Source organism: Diabrotica virgifera, chromosome 8, assembly GCF_917563875.1.
Source record: "Diabrotica virgifera virgifera chromosome 8, PGI_DIABVI_V3a".
NCBI classification, from domain to species: Eukaryota; Metazoa; Arthropoda; class Insecta; order Coleoptera; family Chrysomelidae; genus Diabrotica; species Diabrotica virgifera.
The window spans coordinates 172,404,084-172,428,704 of record NC_065450.1 but is presented as its reverse complement, the minus strand read 5'-3'; the positions used below and the strand labels follow the sequence as shown (position 1 = coordinate 172,428,704).

Below are 24,621 nucleotides of genomic sequence, written 5' to 3'. Positions count from 1 at the left end.
AAAATAGACCTCGATGTAATAAGTAGAACAAAAAAATCGAACAAACTGTACTCCGCACTAGCGCTAGTTTTGAGGAAAAAAGAATAGCCCCAAGAAACAAAAATGAAAATATATAATACGATTGTGACCGACGATAGTATATACGAATGAAAATTGGACTTTGCAGAAAACCCATAATAGTAGGATAAAATAAAAGTAATGAGCTCTAGCCGGAAAGACCAAAGGGGATAGAATAAGAAATGAGGCAATAAGGGGGATATCCCAACAGGAACAAATAATGAACAAAATAATAATGAGACAATTAAACTGGTATGGACATATGATTAGAATGTAACCCAGTAAAATAAAGAGAATAATTCACGAAAAACGAAATATCACAAATAAGGAAAAAGGTAGACGGAGGAAATGGATGCATCAAATAGTAGATGCGGGAAAGATTAAACAGAAAACACGTGAACAAAAATGAAAACGATAGTACAATAGAGGAAAGAATAGAAGAAATGGGTGAATATGTAACTAAACTAAACCCAAATACTACACCTGAAAGGGTATAAGGAACGTAGTCCAAATAACAGCCATTTTATCGTGGAATTCTGAAAACCAAGGTCGATTTCCTTGAAAATTTGGATTTAGGTAGTAATTATAACCTTTGTCAAAATCTATCCTAGGGGTGAAAACAATCCCGTCTAGCGGATGAAAATTTTTTAATCAAAATAACTATGTAAATCGATAGAGTGATTATTTCTGAGTAAATTTTGTTCCATAAATTTTTTTTGCAAAATTCACACTTTCCAAGTTATTTGCGAGTGAAACTGCATTTTTCATTGAAAAAACTCACGTTTTATAATAGTTTTTCATGAATAACTTAAAAAAAAAATAATTTTATAGAAAAAATAATTCATAACAAAGTTGTAGCTAATAAAAAAACAAACAAATTCGCGTCAGAAAGACCTACGTAAACCCAATAAGGACTGATAGGTCTGGATCACGCGTATGAAAAAAAAGTTGATTAATAGCAAGCTAAAAATTTGTTAATAGCTTAATAATAATAATAATAATAAAATTTATTACACTTAAATACATAAAGTTTACAACTAAAGAAATGTAAAAAGCCAGTCGAAGATACAAGTTTCAAATTATGACATACATAAAAGTAAAAAACAATAATTAGCAAGTGCACTACTTACATAAGTTTATATAGGTACATTTAGATATGTTAGTTCCATGTACTAGTCATAAAATCGTTTGTTGTATACGGTTCTAATTTGCACAAAAAGCTTACAATTTCCCTTTTTATCATGGAGATATCATCAGCTTAAGGGTGTCTAGTCGGATAAACTTTGATATATGGGAACACTGGAACAGGGGCAGTTTTGATTCTGGAACAGGTTAAAAATTTGGAACGGTCAGACCACGAAAACGGCACATTTATTTTGTCTGACAGAACAGACTTAAACTCTCTGAACAGAGATTAAACTCTCATGCAAAAATCAGACTGCTATTTATCACCTGTCATAATTCCTGTCATTTGACATATTCTACATGTTCCACTCATTAAAACGCCCATTTGGTGATAAGTAGCAATCTGATTTTTGCATGAGAGTTTAATCTCTGTTCGGAGAGTTTAAGTCTGTTCTGTCGGACAAAATACATGTGCCGTTTTCGTGGTCTTACCGTTCCAAATTTTTAACTTGTTCCACAATTAAAACTTCCCCTGTTCCAGTGTTCCCATATATCAAAGTTTGTCCGACTAGACACCCTTAAGCTATTAACAAATTTTCAGCTTGCTATTAATCAACTTTTCTTTCATACGCGGGATCCAGACCCATGAGTAATTGCTCTTTAAAGGATGGTTATTTTCGAAGAATATCTAAATACAGAACTTATAATCTCAAATAACTAGAATGTGGTGCAATTTTTGGGGAAAACTTAACAGACATCTTTTAAAGTTCATTAAACTACCTTTCCAATAATGATAAGTTTCATGATAAAAGTTTTTTGCATAAGAACTGACTGACCTATGTCGAAAATAAAGTCGCTTTCTGCTTTTTTCTTTTTGAAATGTAAAAATTAAACCCTCGTTGTTACAATCCTAATAGAAATGGATAGCTTCCCACTTAAGATTATCTTTATTTAGGTGTAATTGATACGATTCATGTGATTTGACCGGTTTGGAATGCTTAGTTTTGAAAAATAGTCGATTAAATTGAAAATGACATTTTTAAAATTTAAAAAAAATTGCATTTTTCTTAAGTAAATCTAAAAGTATTCATAATATGAAAAAATCTTTCAAATATTAATTGTAGAATTTCTTTTTACTGAAAATTTTGATTTTTTTTTGTTTTTGTATCATGAATACTTTTAGGTTTATTTAAAAAAATGCCCTTTTTTAAATTATAATAATGTCATTCTTAATTTAATTAACTATTTTTTCTAAACTAAGCATTCCAAACTTGTCGAATCACATGGATCGTATCAAAATTATACCTAAATAAAGTTAATTTCAACTGGGAAGCTATTCATTTTTATTAGAATTGTAACGACGAGGGTTTAATTTTTACATTTCAAAAAGAAAAAACATAGAGCGACTTTATTTTCGTCAGTCAGTTCTTATGCAAAAAACTTTTATCAGAGCTTATTTGAAAGGTATTTTAATGAAATTTAAAAGATATCTGTTAAGTTTTACCAAAAAATTGCACCACATTCTAGTTATTTGAAATTAAAAGTTCTCTATTTCGACGTTCTTCTAAAATAACCATCATTTAATGGGCAAAAACTCAGTCGTTATTGGTTTTACATAGGTCTTTCTGACGCAAATCTCTTGTTTTTTTATTAGCTACGATTTTATTCTTGATGATTTTTTCTATAAAATTATTTTTTTTTAATTATTCATGAAAAACGGTTATAAAATGTGAGTCAATGTCAAATGCGAGTAAACAAAATTTACTCAGAATCGGTCACTCTATCGATGTCCATAGATATTTTGTTTAAAAAATATTCATTCCCTATATGGCGCTGTTTTATCTCCTGGGGCAAAAGCGCAGTTCGGCATTGGGTAGATTTTGAAGAAATGGTGTTGGTTTTCAAAATTCCACGGTTTTACAGTTTTTTACCGCTGATAACTTATCAGTGGACGGCGTTATGCATAACTCGACCAAGCGCCATTTTTTTAAAATCGAGATAACAGCGGATTCTAGTGACACATAACTAAAACTATCTTGGAAAAAATCCCCGTTATTGTCACATTAACGGTTACTAAAAAAAAACAAAATTAAACCAAGCGACATTCTGTCTATTAAGGGTTTTTAGTTTTGAATAACAAGACTATATCCATAACGGCCATTCTTAGTTACGCAATAGTAGACTAAGCGCCGACTAAGCGTCTTTGGTCTGGTTATGCTAAACTAAGCGTTTGACCAGAATAACATTTTTGTACCCCTTAATGTACACATTAATTTTGAAGTTTTGGTCAAAAAATAATCGAATTTTTTTAAAGTGAAAATATTGGGCTTATGTACATATAATTAAATTGAAAAATACAAATATTCTATATAAAATCTCCATATATAAGGCATAAAATACATAGTTCTAAGAATAAAAAAAAACACGATTCACTTCAGACTGCTTCAAATACCCTAACGCTTTGTATAAAAACAAAATACTGAAAATTCTACAAAATTCAATTCATATCGATTTTCAATGGTTGGGACGGTTGGGACTGCAAGTTATTAAAAAATAAATCTCATTTTACAATGTTTTAACATTGGCCGAGCCATAAAAACGGTATCTATGTACCGCTATTTTTAACAGATTTTTAACAATTCAACAAAATTTAATTTATGAATTGTCAATGATCCCTACTGCAAGTTCATAGATAAATAAATATAATTTTACAACGACAACACAGTCTTGGCAATAAAAAAGGTATAGATGTAATATTAAAAGAAGAAAAAATGTAGAAAAAATTTTACCGCTATGTATTTAGATATTTATATACAAATATATATATTTATATACTTTTATGCAAATAGCAACTTCTGTTTTTTTTTTAATTTTCCCCTGTTTAAAAGCTCTGTATACTCCAATTTTTATTGATATAATTTTAACTGCATTGGAATTAACGCTATTGAATGGTAAAATAAATTTAGAGCAATAAAATGCCAAAAAATATATTTAATGATAATTGAATTAATTATGTTGTAGCAATACACGTTTAATATATAAATTTAAAAAATACTAGTTTATTTATTTAGTGATTGCAAAAGGCATATCGAAATATTTTGTTTTGCATTAATAGACCAAATGACATAAAAATGGTAGTTGGTCTAGTAATGTATGTATAACATCTAAACTTCTTAAAATATATTTAAAGCATAAGTAGACCAAGCGCCATTTTATTTTTTTTTTCTAGAATATGGTAGGTGCGATTATATTGAAACTTTGCAACCAAAAAAGTTATAGGTGATCATTCTTCTGTTAAAATTTTGTGCAAATATGTTAATAAATGCATTTTTAAGAAACGAAGAACTTTGAAGCCATTTATCTCAAAACTATGTTTTGGCGCTTGGTCGAGTTATGCATAACGCCGTCCAAGTGATCTAATGCGAGAAAGAAATAAAGAAAGTTCTAAATAAAAAAGGCTTAGTATTGCTGTTTACTGTTTAACAAATTAGTTTGAAAATTTTCAATATTAAAAGTATTATCGTATTTACCTCTTTAAAATATTCGTTGTTGACTACAGCACCGCCGAAGGAACGTACTCTTAATGGCTGAAGGGCTGTTAATGTTATTAATAACGCCTTTCTGTTTTTATTATTCCAACATACCCATGGACATGTATATAATAGTTCTCTTGATACTGTGGACTAAAATATGTGATTGTATTATATTGAGATGGCAGAACTGCGAGTAAAAGCAATATTTATGTATAAATAAGAATGGCTCTCGGCCATATCTCAGGAACCGTTTATAGTAGAGCTTTGAAATAAAAAATTTTACAACAAAAGTTGCCTCAGGAAAAGCCTGGAAAGTATTTTCATAATTGTGGGTCCACCGCTAGAGGGCGTAATTGAATATCAAAAATAAAAAAACCTAAATTTTACAAAATTTTCCTAATGAAGGAGCACTGGAAATCCGATTATTGTATTCTTCATCAAATTCTGCGCATATTTGATATAACAAGTTTAACTCTACCTTTGTAAATAAGAGGTGGGGGTGAGTGGGAACCTTGTTATGAAAAAATGGCTTAAGTCCGGTTCTGCTAAATCAAATTTGGAAAACTGGCTCTTGTTGAAGACAGATCTTTTTCTTCAATGTAAGCGTGTTAATTTTGAATCATCCTAATAAGTAATAAGCCAGCTGGGAGGGGTTATTTAATTTTTTTCAGAAATCTAGTTTTCTTTGGAAAATATTAAATACAAGTATGCATTTTTAATCATACTTTATAAAATTAGATTAAATTAGCAATAGAATAGCGAAAACCGCATGTCGATACCTTTTTTCTATCTCAAGATATCTCGAGAAACGTGTAAATTTTATACATAACTGTTACTATCACCGGTAAACTAAGTTAATGAAAAATAGTGTGCTGTGGAAAAAAACAAAATAACATTTTCCAGATGTCAACGTATAAAAATATAATTAATTAAAACAACAATATAAAGAGAAACAATACTATTAAAATTAAATATAACACAGAACAAAAAGAACTACTTAGTGACGACCTAAATATTCAAATTGTTGCCCATCATACACTACTCTAGAATACATTATCCAGAGAATACTAAACGCCATTCAAAGCATATCGAGAGCAGAAATTGAGACTGCTGTTCAATCTACTATTGAAAGAGTAAATGTTTGCAACGAAAATGATGGGCAAAAATTTGAACGATTATGTCATAACTAAATAGTTGTTTCTATTTCTTTGTAATAGGGCTTTTCAACGCTTCTCATTTGTTTCGAGCCTCTGTCATATGCCGTATAATCCGTGTATAATATTGATATACGAGATATGAACGAGGCTCCAAACAAATGAGAAGCGTTGAAAAGACCTAATATACGTTGACAGCTGGAAAATGTTTCTTTGTTGTTTCCATAGCACACTACTTTTAATGAATTTCGTTTACCGGTGACAGTAACAGTTATGTTTTTAAATTTACACGTTTTGTAAGATATCTCGAGATAGAAAAAAGGTATTAACATGCGGTTTTCGCTATTCTGTTGCTAATTTTGTCTAATTTTGTAATATGGTATTAAGAATGCATGTTTGTATTTAATATTTTCCAAGGAACACTAGATTTCTGAAAAAAATTAAATAACGCCTTCTAGCTGGCATATTACTCAGTAAGTTGGTTCGAAATCATAACTTTTACATTGACGAAAAAGATCTGTCTTCAACAAGACCAAGTTTGCAAAATTTGATTAAGCAGAACCGGACTCACAGCCAGTTTTTCATAACAAGGTTCCCACTCACCCCCACCTCTTATTTCTAAAGGTAGACCTAAACTTGTCAAATCAAATATGCGTAGAATTTTATGAAGAATACGACGATCGGACTTACAGGGCCCCTTCATTAGGTAAATTTTGTAAAATTTAGATTTTTTAATTTTTGATATTTAATTACGCCCTCTAGCGGTGGTCCCACAACTATGAAAATAATTTCCAGGCTTTTCCTGAGGCAACTTTTGTTATAAAATCTTTTATTTCAAAGCTCTACTATAAACGGTTCCCGAGATATGGCCGAGAGCCATTCTTATTGGGACACCCGGTACATAAGTATTTACTGAGTACTGTCCCACAAGTATCTCGTGGAAGGGTAGACTGCGCAGAGTGAGAAAGCATTCGGGCAGAAAAGGATGGAGTTTACAGGAAGATTTACGCTTGAGTTCACGCTGGATAATCACTGGCTAGATATTAAAATTTTTATAATGTTGTCAATATGTGGATGATCACAGTAATATTTAGTGGCGGCTCGTGATTTTTAAAATAGGGGAGGCTATACCTAACTGTAAAATATCTAGACACATTTGCACTAGCAACAAAAATCCGCCAAAAAAATCTAATTTAAGGCCTCATTTTTTTGACCATTTTTATTTACATTTTATAATATCATCCTAATTCATAATTTCATAATATCACATTATTTTAAAAATAATTAGTCTAATTGTAAAAGTGTATTACCAAAGTTTGTGTCGTTTATTTGTTAACAATTCTATCTCTGAGAGTAGATATGCATATCAAAATAAATACAGATTTGAAGTTTTGCAGTCCATACAGGTTACATGTTCACATTTTTTAAGATACTCAACTGATTTTTTTTTAATTCTAAAAGCGTCCTACGACGAATCCAAAAACACGGTAAATTACCGATATTCTCTTTGCATTACAGATATCGGAAAAAGTTATTTGAACAAGGTGTTCCAAATATTATTCTAACCCCACATACCAAATTTCATCACAAAATTCGCACTTTTAGTTTTTTCCTTATTTGTAGTCAGGATCCTAAAATTGGAGCGGAGGCTGCTGATCGATTAGCCGCTCTTGGCAAATCTCCGGGCAGCGTGTACGTTAAGCGATAACGCAGCGCTAAGGAGACCGGGTCCTCTTAAACGCTGCTGGGCTGCGCGGAGCATTAGCAAGTGAGACTTTCCAGCCAGCAGCCTTCGCTCCAGTTTTAGGATCCTGACTACAAATAATGAAAAAACTAAAAGTACGAATTTTGTGATGAAATGTGGTATGCGGGGTTAGAACATTATTTGGAAAAACTTGTTCAAATAACTTTTTCCGATATCTCTAACGCGAAGCAAAATAGCAAAGTAAACAAAACAGTGTAGCATGTGTAAAAAATTTATGCGGAGACTAAGCCTCCATTGCCTCCTCTGACCAGCCGCCACTGGTAATATTGAGTATTTTTAGTATGATACTATCTAAAAAATGATATTGTGCTGAAGCTATTTACTTGTGGTATCTTATGCAATTTGCTATTTTATTTGGGAATAAGCCACAACTTAAGTTTGAAATTAAATTTTTGTCACGTTTCGATTTTCACTTCGAAAATTGTTATCAAAGTACAAAACATTAATAAACTAAACAAATTTTGTTTTTATTCTTTATCTGACTCATTCACATTAAAAATTCAGACATTCAGACATACCTATATTTTAAAGTCTTCTTCTTTAAGTGCCATCTCCGCGACAGAGGTCGGCAATCATCATAGCTATTCGGATTTTAGAGACGGCTGCTCTGAAAAGTTCATTTGATGTACATTTGTAAAATTCTCTCAGGTTGCACAGCCTCGATCCCTATGCTCCTTTTTCCTTGAATCTTTCCTGGCATAATTAATTGGAGCAAGTTGTATCTCTCTCCACTTGTAATATGTCCAAGATATTCTAATTTTCTAATTCCGAGATTTCCATTTCTTTATTCATCTTTCTCAGAGTCTCTTTGTTTGTGACATATTCTGACTCAAACATATCAGACTTACTCAAACATATATTATATAAATTTAAACTTTACAGGAGAAAGTTTATTTTACCCCCTAAACTATGCACCTTTCGATTCACCAGGTAGACACTTTTGCTTACTCAAATCGCCTGTCAATTTTTTCCACAATTATCAATAAATAAACTAAATATAGTCCATCTAGAAAGTATCCGGGATTTTATATTTTTCCTAATTTTAAAAGATTTCCTTTTTGTAACATTTTAAGACAAAAGTAATGCATCAAGTAGGTTGTGCTGATAGTAGGTTATGGACAAAATCGCATGGCCCAACCAGCGGCGGCTGGTCTGTAAGTGAGGGGGGAGGTCATATCCGGTGGTTCAAGATTTTTTTGGAAAAACAAGACCTACAAATCCCATTTTAAATAATTTCTTATTCCATCATCTGTATTGGTTTCTTATAACTTATTTTGCAATATGTTGTTTAAATTTAAGCGGATCTTTATTTGACAAGTAAATATGAAATAAGTAAAAGGAACAAGTCTTCATTACTAATTGTCAAATAAATCAGATAAATAGTATGATATAATATGTCATTATAACAGCCAGAATATCAAAAAACTACTTAAACTCAAAACCTAAAATAAATAAAAACTTAATTTTTATGCGGATTTAAAAAGTAAATCGATTCTTCTGGCCTTAGATTTTGCGAAATGATCGTTCACTTGCTCGTTGAAATTTGTGATCGTTCGAATTAAAGATTTCTCCATAGTTAACATAGCTAATGCACACAACCTGTCCTCTCCCATAGTATTTCTTAAAAACGTCTTGATGCGTTTTAACGTAGAAAAGCAACGTTCACTTTCCACTGTAGTCATCGGCAAAGTACATAAAACGTTCAATAATTTTACACATTCAGAAAAGGTATCACATAAATTGTTATTTGTGAATAACTGTAGAATTGAAATAATCCCGCTGTTTTTATCAAAATCTTCACGATCATACATCACTTCAAGTTCGGTTTTCAGTTTGAAATAGTTTATAAGTGGATAGTTGACTTTGACTAACTTTAGTGTATCTTCGGGAAATTTTTTCCTGTAGTCTATAAACCTTTCAGCATAAAAAAGTTGAGCAATCACAAGATGTTCACTAAAACTGAATCGATGTTAAATTTCTGATAAAACGATATCACACACTTCCAGTGAAGTTTGACGTTTTGAGTCCTCATATCTTGGCCGTTTATTAGAAACTGTCGTGCATAACGATGAGGACTGTGAAGAATTGCTTAATACTTTGGCTCTGATTTTTTCAATGCACTCTTTAAACTTGGCAATATAGTTTTTAATATTTAAAACATCGATATTACGTTTCTGAAGTTGATTAAACAATATGTCACAATGCGGCATAATCATATGGAAAAAATCTAGCAAATATAAGAAATCAGTATCTTTTAAGTAATTTTTCAATCCAATGGCTGGACTTAAAGTATTATTATCGTCTTCATTTTCTATAATTTTCTCCAAGCAAGCTAGAATACCTTTTTGATATAAAAATACAGTTTCTACGCATCGTGCATTAAAGTACCATCTGGTTGGCGCTGCTTTAGGTAGTCTTACCTTCACAACTTCGTCCAAAACCGCTGTCCTCTTAGGAGATTTTCCAAAAAATGACAAAAAGCTGTATAAACTGGCAAAGAATACCTTTACACTCTTGTTCTGTCCAACCGCTTTTTGTAAAATTAAGTTTAACTGGTGGGCATAGCAGTGTATGAAAGTAGCTGAGTGATATTTTTGTCTTACCTTGTTTTGAACACCACCAAATTTTCCACTCATAACGTAAGCTCCATCGAAACTTTGAGCCACTAGTTTTTCTGGAGTTTTATTTATTTCTAAACTGTCCAATTCATCCATAATAACGTTGGCCAGATTTTCTGCTTTAGTTCCTATCGGAATAATAATTTTCCAGAACCTTTCGTGCACATTACCATTTAATACGTAGCGAAAAATAATAACCATCTGTGTACTATCTGTAGTCTCATCTGCTTGAGCTTAGAGTCACTTTTGAGGAATATCTTTCAGATTAGTATAAGGACTTCAGTGCCTCCTAACGAACGATACTGTCGGTTGGAAGTTGAAAAATATGAAGATATGAAGGTTTATTTAGAGAAAATGCAGGAAGAGGTAAACCAGATTGCAGAAGATGCAGAAAATTGAAAAGGTGGAAGAAAAATTCGAGAATGCGTTAAAATTCGATATGTAAAAAGTGGAAGAAAATTGAACGAGATAGGAAAATGTCAAAAAGGAGGAGACCGTCGAGAAGTAATTTTATACAACTCTAATGCGAGCAAAATCCAATTTGGCGGGGATATTAGAAAACGACATCCGCCACCTTTCATTAAAATCTTAAAAAACAAATTCCAACATATGCAAGACTTCGAAGACTGCAAAGAAAGTATAAGGAGCCATCTACAAGATTGAGCTGCTTTGTGATTTGAAAGCAAAGAAAATGAGGTGATTTCACAGAGAGATTTTGAGAATTTTTTTTTACAATGGTGCAGGTGAAAGAGGTTAAAAGTGACCACTGAAGTTGTTAGAATTAACATGCCGTGTACTTATTACAATCGGACAACTCGAAGTAGAACTTGAATAAAAGTACTTTAAAAAGTTTATTTGACCTCGTTACAATCTATACATAGCCAACCAAACGCGGGCTGCCGCGTTAAAAAAAAGTTAACTAATAGCAAACTGAAAATTTGTTAATAGCTTAACGGTGTCTAGTCAGAAAAACTTTGATGTACAGGAACACTGGAACAGGGGAAGTTTTATTGGTAGAACAGTCTAAAAATTTAAAACGTCGGATTACGAAAACGTCCCACGTATTTTCTCGAACAGAACATCCAATTGATGTGTTACCCTTTCATTAAACTCTGATCCAAAAATCAGACTGCTTATACTAACCAACATGATTCCCGTCATTTGACATGTTCTTTGTGTTCCACTCATTAAAATGCCCAGTTGGTGATAAACACCAGTCTGATTTTTGTATGAGAGTTTAATGAAATGGTAACAAATCAATTACAAGTTCTGTCCGACAAAATACATGGAACGTTTTTATAGTCTGACGTTTCAAATTTTTAACCTGTTCCACAATTAAAGCTTCCCCTGTTCCAATGTTCCCATACATCAAGGTTTGTCCTACTAGACACCGTTAAGCTATTAACAAATTTTCAGCTTGCTATTAATCAACTTTTTTTGGTACGTGGGATCCAGGGCTACTAAAATTACAAGAATCAAGAAAAAAATACTTAGTAAAATAACCCAAGATTTCAGTACCCAGGAAGACACCTCTGAAGATACTGACGCATCACAGGAAAGTACTTCTAAATACGATAAATAAACATACCCGGTTAACCCACCAGTACCTAGTGAAGAAATATCAACAAAAACTGTGATATGTCTGCGATATCCCTCTGAAAATCGAACACATTATTGTTAATTACCCGCTCTATCACCTGGAATGACTTCAAAGTGATCTGAAAAGTGCTCTGAACTATAGTTATAGTGCTAAAGTGACTAAGTTTCTGACCCTAACCAAATTGTGCAAACTGGTATAAAAATAGATAAGTCCTCAATTTTTTGTAATTAGTTATAAGCTAACATCTGATTTTATGTACCGGGTGTCCCAATAAGAATGGCTCTCTGCCATATCTTAGGAACCGTTTATAGTACAGCTTTGAGAAAAAAATATTTATACCAAAAGTTGCCTCGGGAAAACCTTGGAAATTATTTTCATAATTGTAGGTCCACCGCTAGAGGGCGTAATTGAATATAAATTTAAAAAATCAAAATTTTACAAAATTTACCTAATGAAAGGGCACTGGAAATCCGATCATGGTATTCTTCATAAAATTGATAAAAAAGAGGTAGGGGTGAGTGGGAACCTTCTTGTAAAAAAATGGCTGTAAGTCCGGTTCTGCTAAATCGATTTTTGCATACTTGGTCTTGTTGAAAACAACTCTTTTGCGTCAATGTAAGAGTCTTATTTTCGAAATAGCCTAAATAAGTAATATGCCAGCTGGTAGGCGTTATTTAATCATTTTCGGAAATCTAGTTTTCTTTGGAGAATATTAAATACAAGTATGCATTTTTAATCACATAATACAAAATTAGACCAAATTAGCAACATAATACCGAAAACCGAATGTCGATACCTTTTTTCTATCTCGAGATATTTTAAAAAACCTGTAAATTTTAAACGACTGTTAATGTCACCGTTAAACGAAGTTAAGAAAAAGTAGTGTGCTATGGAAAAAACAAAGAAACATTTGCCAGATGTAAACGTATATAATTAATTAAAACAACAATAAGACAAACTTCTTCTTCTTCATGTACCATGTCCTTTCAGAACGTTGGTTACCATCATAGCTACCTTAATTTTATTCACTGCCACCCTAAATAGCATGCTTGTATTAACACCATACCAATCTCGCAAGTTCTTCAACCATGAGGTTCTTCTTCGTCCTATAATAAGACAAACAACACTATAAAATATAACAAAGAAATAAAAGCAACTACTTACTTAGTGACGACCTAAATGTTCAAATTGTTGCCCATCATTTTCGATGCCAAGCATTTACTCTTTCAAGAGTAGATTGAACACTTGAACAGCAGTCTCAATTTCTGCACTCGCAATGCTTTGAATGGCGTATTCTCTAAATCATGTTTTCTCGAGCAGTGGGCCTAGCGGCAAAAACAGTCTTTAATCCGTCCCCATAAATAAAAGTCTAAAACAGTTAAATCTGTTGCTGTTCAATATACCCTTGAAGGAGTAAATGCTTGAATCGAAAATAATGGGCAACAATTTGAACATTTAGGCCGTCACTAAGTAAGTAGTTGCTTTGATTTTTTTGTTATTGTTATAATGTTGTTTATCTTATTGTTGTTTTAATTAGTTATATACGTTTACATCTGAAAAATATTTATTTGTTTTTTCCACAGCACACTACTTTTCCTTAACTTCGTTTACCGGTGACAGTAAGAGATATGTTTAGAATTAACACATTTCTTAAGATATCTCGAGATAGAAAAAAGGTATTGCCATGCGGTTTCGGTATTCTGTTGCTAATTTGGTCTAATTGTGTAATACAGGATTAAAATTGCATACTTGTATTTAATATTTTCCGGAGAAAAGTAAATTTCTGAAAATAATTAAATAACGCCCCCTAGCTGGCATATTACTTATTAGGCTATTTCGGAAATAAGACACTTACATTGGGCGAGGCAACTTTTGTGATACATTTTTTTTCTTAAAGATGTACAATAAACGGTTCCTGAGATATGGCCGAGAGCCATTCCTATTGGGACACCCGGTACAAGTCTTCTCCGCCAATAACCTTTCGTTCGATTGACTCGGTTTAGTATTATACAGGGTGTAACAAAAATACAGGTCATAAATTAAAGTGCATATTCTGGGACCAGAAATAGTTCGAATGAACCTAACTTACCTTAGTACAAATATGCACATAAAAAAAGTTACAGGCCTTTGAAGTTACAAAATGAAAATTGATTTTCTCGAATATATCGAAAACTGTTAGAGATTTTTTATTGAAAATAGACATGTGGCATTCTTATGAAAGTAACATCTTAAAGAAAAATTATAGTGAAATTTGTGCACCCCCTAAAAATTTTATGGGGTTTTGTTCTCTTAAACCCCCCCAAACTTTTGTGTACGTGTTAATTAAAATATTTTTGTGGTAACCATTAGTTAAATTCAATATTTTCAAAACTTTTTTGCCTCCTAGTATTTTTTCGATAAGGCAGTTTTTATCGAGATGCGGCTTCTTTTTTAATATGTTTACATACAAAATTTATGGGGGTTTTGTGCTATTAAACCCCCCAAATGTTTGTGTGCGTTCCAATTAAACTATTACTGCGGTACCATTAAATAAACACAGTCTTTTTAAAACTTTTTGCCTGTTTGTACTTTTCTGATATGGTTCAAAATATACCTAAAAATGTAAAACATAAATAAATTTTCATATATTATTACTAAGTCTCCATATAGTCCAGAAAGCCACTGCGCATCCGCTAGGAAAAATATTCTAATTCGGATTTTTTACACAATTTTACTAAAAAAGGACTCCTTTTAACAAATTTGTATGTTGCCAGGACCAAAAGGTGGTCAAAAATTTTTTAAACGTTTTTTTTTTGTTTTTTTCCTAAAATTATTTTTTTGCATGGAAAAAAGTTTTTTTAGTTTTTTTTAATCATTCCAAACAGAAAAGGTCTTTAGTGACTTTTCTCTAAAAATGATAGTTTTTGACATATAAGCGATTAAAAATTGAAAAATTGCAAAATCGGCCATTTTTAACCCTCAAAAACTATGTGAAAAACTGAAAATTTGAATGTTGCCAAGGTAGGTAGATATTCTTTAAACATCGATTGATGAAATCCCGAACAGTTTTTTGCAATTCAATATTCAAAACTCCTTTGTTTTTTAATTGCTAATCAAGCGTGCGCGACACTATTTTCTACCGACAGTATGGTGAAAATTAAAGGAATAAATTCGTTATTTCGTAAACCGGCGACTTTAAGGAAAAATCCCGAAACAGGTCGATTTTTATTTTTAAGTTATGATATTGTGGCATATATGGTATACTAGTGACGTCATCCATCTGGACGTGATGACGTAATCGATGATTTTTTTAAATAAGAATTGGGGTCGTGTGCTAGCTCATTTGAAAGGTTCTTTCATTCTCTATTCAGTAATATAAACATTTACATAATTGTTTATACAGGGTGTCCAAAAAATTTTTATTAAATTAAATTATTTGACAAAAAAGAAGTAGAAGGAAACCCTGTATAAATAATTATGTAAATGTTTACACTACTGAGTAGATAATTGAAGAACCTTTCAAATGAGCTACCACACGACCCCTATTCTCATTTAAAAAAATCATCGATTTCGTCATCACGCCCAGACGGATGACGTCACTAGTATACCATATATGCCACAATATCATAACTTAAAAATAAAATTCAACCTGTTTCGGGATTTTTCCTTAAAGTCGCCGGTTTACGAAATAACGAATTTATTCCTTTCATTTGCACCATACTGTCGGTGGAAAATAGTGTCGCGCACGCTTGATTAGCAATTAAAAAACAAAGGAGTTTTGAATATTGTATTGCAAAAAACTCTTCGGAATTTCATCAATCGATGTTTAAGGAATATTTACCTACCTTGGCAACATTCAAATTTTCAGTTTTTCACATAGATTTTGAGGGTGGAAAATGGCCGATTTCGCAATTTTTCAATTTTTAATCGCTTATATGTCAAAAACGGTCATTTTTAGAGAAAAGTCACTAAAGACCTTTTCTGTTTGGAATGATTAAAAAAAACTAAAAAAACTTTTTTCCATGCAAAAAAAATAATTTTAGGAAAAAAACAAAAAAAAAACGTTTAAAAAATTTTTGACCACCTTTTGGTCCTGGCAACATGCAAATTTGTTAAAAGGAGTCTTTTTTGAGTAAGATTGTGCAAAAAATCCGAATTAGAATATTTTTCCTAGCGGATGCGCAGTGGCTTTCTGGACTAATAATCGTACTTAACCATATACAAATATGTGGTGGATTTGACAAATATCCAACATATCTCGATAAAAACTGACTTTTCGAAAAAGTACTAAGAGGCAAAAAAGTTTTTAAAATATTGTTTTTAACCAATGGTAATACAATAATAATTAAATTGGAACGTACACAAAAGTTTGGGGGGGTTTAAAGGAACAAAACCCCCATACAATTTTTAGGGGGTGTCCAAATTTCACTATAATTTTTTCTCAAGATATTACTGCCATAAGAATGCCACATGTCCATTTCTATAAAAAATCTCTAATAGTTTTCGATATATTGGAAAAACTCTATTTTCATTTTGTAACTTCAAAGGGCTGTAACTTTTTTTATGTGCACATTTGTACTAAGGTAAGTTAGGTTCAATCAAACTATTTTTGGTGCCAGAATATGTGATTAAATTTATGACCTGTATTTTTGTTACACCCTGTATAAAAAGTGTTTATTACTTGAAAAAAGTGTAGTAGTTAATGTTTTTTTATTTCAGAATTTTAAAACTGGATCAGGGTGACCAGTCAATCGCAGTTGCCAGATAACTTTTTGTCGGTTGCAGCTACGGGTTAAAAATATGGTGGGGAAGATAAATGGTTAATATTTTGATAAAATAAATAACGGATACATCTACATCTTACTTACCCCATCGTACAAACTTTCAATACGCCAAACTAAAAGGTATCCTTCAACAATTACATTAACAAGAGCAAAGATCATCTTGAAGTTTTGTCGTGTGTCTATCCCCTTAAAAACAGTAAGTTAACTTCTGATAATAAAGTACTAAGAGTTAATTCAATATTGTTCTAATGCTCTTTTTTCTTGTAAAATCTACTGACCAAATTATTATGACCACCTATGAATTTTAACATAAATCAACTATTCCACTACTTTTGTTTAAAAATTTATTTTTAAATTTAAGTTTGCTATTATTATTAAGCCATTATTGTGAGTCTCTTCTTCATGCCCAAAAACATGGAAATTTACTTAGTACTTTTTTAATGATGTAGATTGTAAATAAACATAATTACATTAACAAAAATTTTACTATGTAAAATAAATTAACTATAATATATTTAATAATATACCTACAGCAATAATAGTTATTTATGTATTAAGAGCGAAAAGTGATACATTATTGCTTGAGAGTAAAGTTGTGCTCACCACGGGGAGGAATGGATTCTATCCTCGCTCGGACCCTTGCTCCCTGGTATTTATATTCGTTATAAGTATTCGTGAATTCTCGCATTTAAAATAATGCATTTATTTTACATAGCGATCGATAATATAGTTTCGATCGCTATGTAAAATAAATACATTATTTTAAATGCGAGAATTCACGAATATAAATACCAGGGAGCAAGGGTCGGAGCGAGGATACAATCAATTGCTCTCCTTAGTGAGCAAACAGCGGAGAGCGGTAATTACTCGAAAGCAATAATATAACTTTGCGCTTGTAATACATACAACATTTGTTCTGCAATCACTTAATAAAATGAAATTATTTTTAAATCATTAACTTTATTGTAACTATTTTATATCTGTCATTATAATGTCATAACATTAACTTTTATATCTTTCAGTTTGAATGTTCAATGTGGTATTGTATGGTTGTGCGGTTGCTACGGACGACGAGCGTAAAATCAAAAGTTACGCGCTAGAGTCTAGCTAGAGCGATAAAGTGACGGTACTTAGTAAACGTCAACTTTTCGTTGCCATTGACAAGCGAAAAAGTCGTCTTTATCAAGTGATTGTAAAAAAAAGAAAATATTACATATTTATATATTTTTTAAACATTTTATTGGGCCTCCTTTAGCTTTGATTACTGAAACATTGGGGACAAGCTCTTGAGGAAAAAGGTTTAAAACTTTAAACAGGACAAAACGGACAAAGACAGAGTATTTGGAGGGTTCGTTTAAAAGGGACATAGACAGAGTATTGAAAGTGTTCGTTTAAGATGAAGTTACTACAAATAAAATGATATCTCTGGATGGTGAACTGATTGTGAAAAGTGAGAGGTTTAAATACCTAGGATCAATATTACAGAGTAATGGGAAACTAGATGGAGACGGATGCAATAGAATTAGGGTTGGATGGATGAAATGTAAGGAAGCGAGTGCTGTGTTGTGAGACAGAAAAACTCCAATGAAGCTGAAGGAAAAATTCTATAAAACAGCCATATGATCGGCTATGATGTACGGAACGGAATGCTGGGCAGTTAAAAATAAATAGGAACAACGAATGCATGTGGAGGAAATAAGAATACTTAGATAGATGAGTGGAGTAACAAAAAAGGATAAAATTAGGAATGAGTATATTAGGAAAAGTCTAGGGGTGGCACAAATTGATGCCAAAATGATGGAGCATAGGTTAAGATGGGGTGGTAATATTAAACGTGGAGACGGTAGTCACCCAATACGAAGACTGGCTGAACTGAGAGTTCCTGGGAAAAGCAGGAGAAGAAGACCAAAAAAGACCTGGGGGAGACGCTTAGGCAGGGCATGTCGGTAAAGGTGATTGATGTTAATAGATAAAAACTTATGAAGAAATGCAATCAAGGAAGCCGACTCCGCATAGGGATAATGGCTAAGAAAATGATGATAATGGTTGAATTAGTCTTGAATTTTTGTTTTATGTAAGATATCACGTTTATTTATCCTGCCAAATTTAAGATTAATCCTACTGTTGTTCTGAAATTATTTCCTTGTGGCATTTTTATGATTAACTCTTTAGATGGGAAATAAGCCACAATTAAATTGAAAAAATAATATTATTAACGTTTCGATGCCCAAATCGGGTGCCGTTGTCAAAATACAAAATTTTATTAATTAAACAAAAATGTTGTTGCTATAAGTAAGAAAATTCTTTTAATAATTTATTTAATCTGACTCGTTTATATTGGCAATTCAGAGGTACACCGAGAGAAAAAAATTCTTGACATAAAGAAACTTTATTAATATTTAAGAAAGATCGACTTGGCATATTGCCTAAGAAATATATCTTTGTATGTAAGATATAATTTTCTAAAATATTTCAAATAAATTCTACTATAGCCAAAGAAATATATCTTAAACATGATTGAACTATCACTTTCTGGCAAACTTCAAACCCATTTATCAGAAAGAAATTACAGTTGATGTTAATTAATTTTATTAGTCATAAAAATATATTTTCTACACATTAGAAAACTATTCTTTCTGAGCAATAATATTTCTTAGTAAGGAATATTATTAATTTACTATTAATAATTAATTTATTTAATGTTAAGAAATATATTTTGCAGAGATAAACGTATATTTAGAGTTAAGTTAATATTTCTTGAAAATAAAGTGATATTACATACGGCGAAATAAATCATTGTGTTAAGGTAAAATCATTATTTATTAATAAAACAAGATATAAAGCGTTATTATTGCATACAAATATTTTCTCCACTCTTAAACCACTGGCTTCTACAAAACAATAAAAGGATGGAGAGGCAAATCCAACTTCCTCAAATTTTCCTTCTTTTGTTAATAGCACTTTGTATATCAGCAATTCACTAAAACAAAATCGTTATGTAGAAAGAGTAAACTTACTTTAATAAAAATTTTTTTATAAAGATATAGATATTTATTTTGACAAATTTAGGAAATACAAAAAAGGCCCCACATAAGAACTATTAATACTAATAATACTCAATCATATTTAGTTCAAACATGGCATTATTTAACCTACACATCTTTGTTTATTTTTTTCTTCTTGTTAATGAAATATAAATTATTTATCTGTATAATATTAAGTCACACAATAAACATTGTTTAGCTAAACAAGAGGGAAAATACAACCAATGTAAAACATTGAAGCAGACATAATAATATCTAATTTTCTTAATTTTTATAATCTAAAAGAGACAGCATACCTAATCATTAATAAATGTTATTACGGGAAAGTATTATTAGTTTACATCTAAGTCATTTAATACAAATTAACTAGTTCACGGTTTTCGGCAATAACATTTCTTAACCATAAACATATATTTCTTTTAGACTAACTGATTTCTTTATCTCAAATAAATTACAGAAAAAATGATCAGCGTTGCACCCGCCATGTTTGATATAGCGTTGTATTGTATATTTTTATAGAAGACGATACATTCAAGAAACCTATTATAGTTGATACATAAGTATACACATTTTTAAAAAGGTACTTACATGTATGAAATTCTACCATTTCTGGAAGGCCCCGCAGTTGGTTAATAATTCCTTTCTTAATATTGTTCTGAAGCTATATATTATATCATTCTCTCCCAGCTTTAAATTGTGGCATGTTTCCCAGTTAGAATAGTAAGCTCCTCTATTTCAGAGTCGTCCATCATTATACCTAAAAAGCATAGAAAGATACTATTATGTTTCTTTTTTAACCATTCGTATACGCAACAATATTATTATGACATCTTAAATTACTTAATTTACTTTTATTTAATACCTTATATATGTACGTACCTTCAAAATATCCGTTAATTTTTAAAGTACACCAATAAATCCAACATCCATCTATATGAACATGAACATATCACGCCATCTTGACAAACACTGACGACTAAATCATAAATAGTTAATCTGCGCAATTATTTTGTGAGAGAAAATCCCTTTGAAAGTAACATTTCGGTATTAATGACAAAGTTTTTATTTTATAACCACAGTTACTACAGAGGGTATTTCTGAAGAATTATTTCTTGTGGTTTAAAATATTTATTTGATTGCAAGAAAATTTCTTGTTCACAAATATAAATATGGATTAACTTAACATTATATTTCTTATACTGCAAAATATTTGTAGTTTTCAATTTAAGAAATAAAAACTTTAGGATAAGAAAATTAAATGTAACCATTAATGCATTTCTTAGTATTGAAGAAATTATCTGTAAGAAATTATTGAGTTGTGTTTAAAAAACTTGTTTCTTTATATGTGAACCGGTATGTTTAAGTTAATAGGATATGTTAACTTTTAAGAAATATTGCTCAAAGAAATCGGTGTTTTAGGAGAAAAGAAATTGTTCTCTCGGTGTATATTATACATTTTAAAGTAGAAGACTTTAAAATGATATCGCCAATACTTATGAGTTGCGTTCGTGGGACGACTTTACTAAAAGATAGTTCATTCGATTACATGAAATCAATCCCAACTCAAGAATATCCGTCACAAAAAAATCATACACCGAGAGAACAATTTCTTTTCTCCTAAAACACCGATTTCTTTGAGCAATATTTCTTAAAAGTTAACATATCCTATTAACTTAAACATACCGGTTCACATATAAACAAACGAGTTTTTTAAACACAACTCAATAATTTCTTACAGATAATTTCTTCAATACTAAGAAATGCATTAATGGCTACATTTAATTTTCTTATCCTAAAGTTTTTATTTCTTAAATTGAAAACTACAAATATTTTGCAGTATAAGAAATATAATGTTAAGTTAATGCATATTTATATTTGTGAACAAGAAATTTTCTTGCAATTAAATAAATATTTTAAACCACAAGAAATAATTCTTCAGAAATACCCTCTGTAGTAACTGTGGTTATAAAATAAAAACTTTGTCATTAATGCCGAAATGTTACTTGCAAAGAGATTTTCTTCCACAAAAGAATTGCGCAGATTAACTATTTATGATTTAGTCGTCAGTGTTTGTCAAGATGGCGTGATATGTTCATGTTCACATAGATGGATGTTGGATTTATTGGTGTACTTTAAAAATTAACGGATATTTTGAAGGTACGTACATATATAAGTATTAAATAAAAGTAAATTGAGTAATTTAAGATGTAATAATAATATTGTTGCGTATCCGAATGGTTAAAAAAGAAATATAATAGTATCTTTATATGCTTTTTAGGTATAATGATGGACGACTCTGAAATAAAGGAGCTTATTATCCTAACTGGGAAATATGCCACAATTTAAAGCTGGGACAGAATGATATAATATATAGCTTCACAACAATATTAAGAAAGGAGTTATTAACCAACTGCGGGACCTTCCAGAACTTCATACATGTAAGTACCTTTTTAAAAATGTGTATACTTATGTATCAACGATAATAGGTTACTTGAATGTATCGTCTTCTATAAAAATATACAGTATAACGCTATATCAAACATGGCGGGTGCAACGCTGAGGATTTTTTCTGTTAATTTATTTGAGATAAAGAAATCAGTTAGTCTAAAAGGAATATATGTTTATGGTTAAGAAATGTTATTGCCGAAAACCGTGAATTAGTTAATATGTATTAAATGACTTAGATGTAAACTAATAATACTTTCCCGTAATAAAATTTCTTAATGATTAGGTATGCTGTCTCTTTTAGATTATAAAAATTAAGAAAATTACATATTATTATGTCTGCTTCAATGCTTTACATTGGTTGTATTTTCCCTCTTGTTTTAGCTAACAATGTTTATTGTGTGACTTAATATTATACAGATAAATAATTAATATTTCATTAACAAAAAGAAAAAAATAAACAAATATATATATATATATATATATAGGTTAAATAATGCCATATGTTTGAACTAAATATGATTGATTATTATTAGTATTAATAGTTCTTACGTGGGGCCGTGTATATTTTTTTTTGTATTTCCTAAATTTGTCAAAATAAATATCTATATCTTTATAAAAAAAAATTATTAAAGTAACTTTACTCTTTCTACATAACGATTTTGTTTTAGTGAATTGCTGATATACAAAGTGCTATTAACAAAAGAAGGAAAATTTGAGGAAGTTGGATTTGCCTCTCCATCCTTTTATTTTTGTGTAGAAGCCAGTGGTTTAAGAGTGGAGAAAATATTTGTATGTAATAATAACGTTTTATATCTTGTTTTATTAATAAATAATGATTTTACCTTAACACAATGATTTATTTCGCCGTATGTAATATCACTTTATTTTCAAGAAATATTAACTTAACTCTAAATATACGTTTATCTCTCCGAAATATATTTCTTAACATTAAATAAATAAATTGTTAATAGTAAAATAATAATATTCCTTACTAAGAAATATTATTGCTCAGAAAGAATAGTTTCCTAATGTGTAGAAAATATATTTTTATGACTAATAAAATTAATTGACATCAAGTGTAATTTCTTTCTGATAAATGGGTTTGAAGTTTGCCAGAAAGTGATAGTTCAATCATGTTTAAGATATATTTCTTTGGCTATAGTAGAATTTATTTGAAATATTTTAGAAAATTATATCTTACATACAAAGATATATTTCTTAGGCAATATGCCAAGTCGATCTTTCTTAAATATTAATAAAGTTTCTTTATGTCAACAATTTTTTTCTCTCGGTATAGCATGTGATCTGTCTTTAAAAAGACAACCAAATGCAACGATCAGAGTACAATTCTCACGTTAGAGATTCCATATTAAATCAGGAGGGAAAACCAGGAAAGCAAAATTAGCTCAGTGGAGAAAATATCCCAGTGTCTACCAACTGATGAAAAAGAACAATATAGGATACTATGTAAACTGGAATTGGAAAAGTCTTATCAAATTGGACAGAACATCAGCAAAGAGGAAATGAAAGCTTTAAAAACTTTAAGAAATTATGACTTCATAACAATCCTACCAGCGGATAAAGGCAATGCAACTGTAATAATAAATAAAATACAATATGAGTACAAAATTACAGATTTAATTACAAATGGATCTTATACCAAATTAACGAAGGATCCAACGAAGCCACTGGAAAACAAAATATATAGAATTTATTCAAATTTAAAAGTGATCTAACATAATATCAAACAAAATGAATGACACCTCACTACAGTAAGACACCACATTTTTATGGAGTGCCGAAAATTCATAAAGCGAACATACCACTTATACCCATTTGTAGTACCATCAATTCTCCTTGTAGTGAACTATCAAAATTTTTATTAAACATTATAAAACCATTTGCTAATAATAATGGCACATTTATAAAAAATACAAAACATTTTTTAAACAAATTGTCAACTATTGAATTTAATCCAAATAATATTTTAGTAAGTTTTGACATAAACAGTTTATTTACAAATGTGCCATTAGACTATTTCACTCATCTTAAAATTTTCACATAATCTGACCAATCACAAACCAAAGACAGCTTGTGTTATCGCGAAAACACCAACTGTCTTTCAATTCTGATTGGTCTATCAGCTTCGTGTTTTCAACGACGTAACCATGGATACCGATCGCAAAGCAAAGTTTGACGTTTGCCGAAAAAATTATTGTAGCTGTATACGTCAAAATGAGTCGTTTCGGTGGTACTTCAAACAAAGTTAAAAACCAAAACATTGAAGAAAATATACCGAGTAACACAAGAAAATCTAAATCTTATATATGGAGACAATTTATGATATTCTGTGTGGATCGCAACTACAAATTAGATGCAGAAAATAACAACGAAAGACTAGCATTCATTCTAAAAGACTGGGCCTTCAACTATTTATTGTTATAGGTAAAAAATAATTATAACAAAGTATTTATAGTTATAATAAATATTTCATGATTATGACTAATTTTGAAT

The 24,621-nt window shown here is 30.7% G+C and overlaps 2 protein-coding genes across 2 annotated transcripts in view; both read right to left on the bottom strand.

The window, feature by feature from the left end:
• LOC126890002 (uncharacterized) overlaps positions 1-16,879 on the bottom strand; it is a 30,428-nt gene extending 13,549 nt beyond the window's left edge. The window contains exons 1-2 of the mRNA XM_050658803.1: positions 16,700-16,879; positions 4,713-4,865 (exon numbers count right to left, since the gene is read on the bottom strand). Of these exons, the coding sequence (XP_050514760.1) occupies positions 4,713-4,865; positions 16,700-16,774 (228 nt within the window). The 5' untranslated portion in view covers positions 16,775-16,879. The remainder of the gene's footprint in view (positions 1-4,712; positions 4,866-16,699) is intronic.
• LOC114338515 (macrophage mannose receptor 1-like) overlaps positions 1-24,621 on the bottom strand; it is a 251,803-nt gene that overhangs the window by 148,139 nt on the left and 79,043 nt on the right. The gene's annotated exons all lie outside the window — the stretch shown is intronic.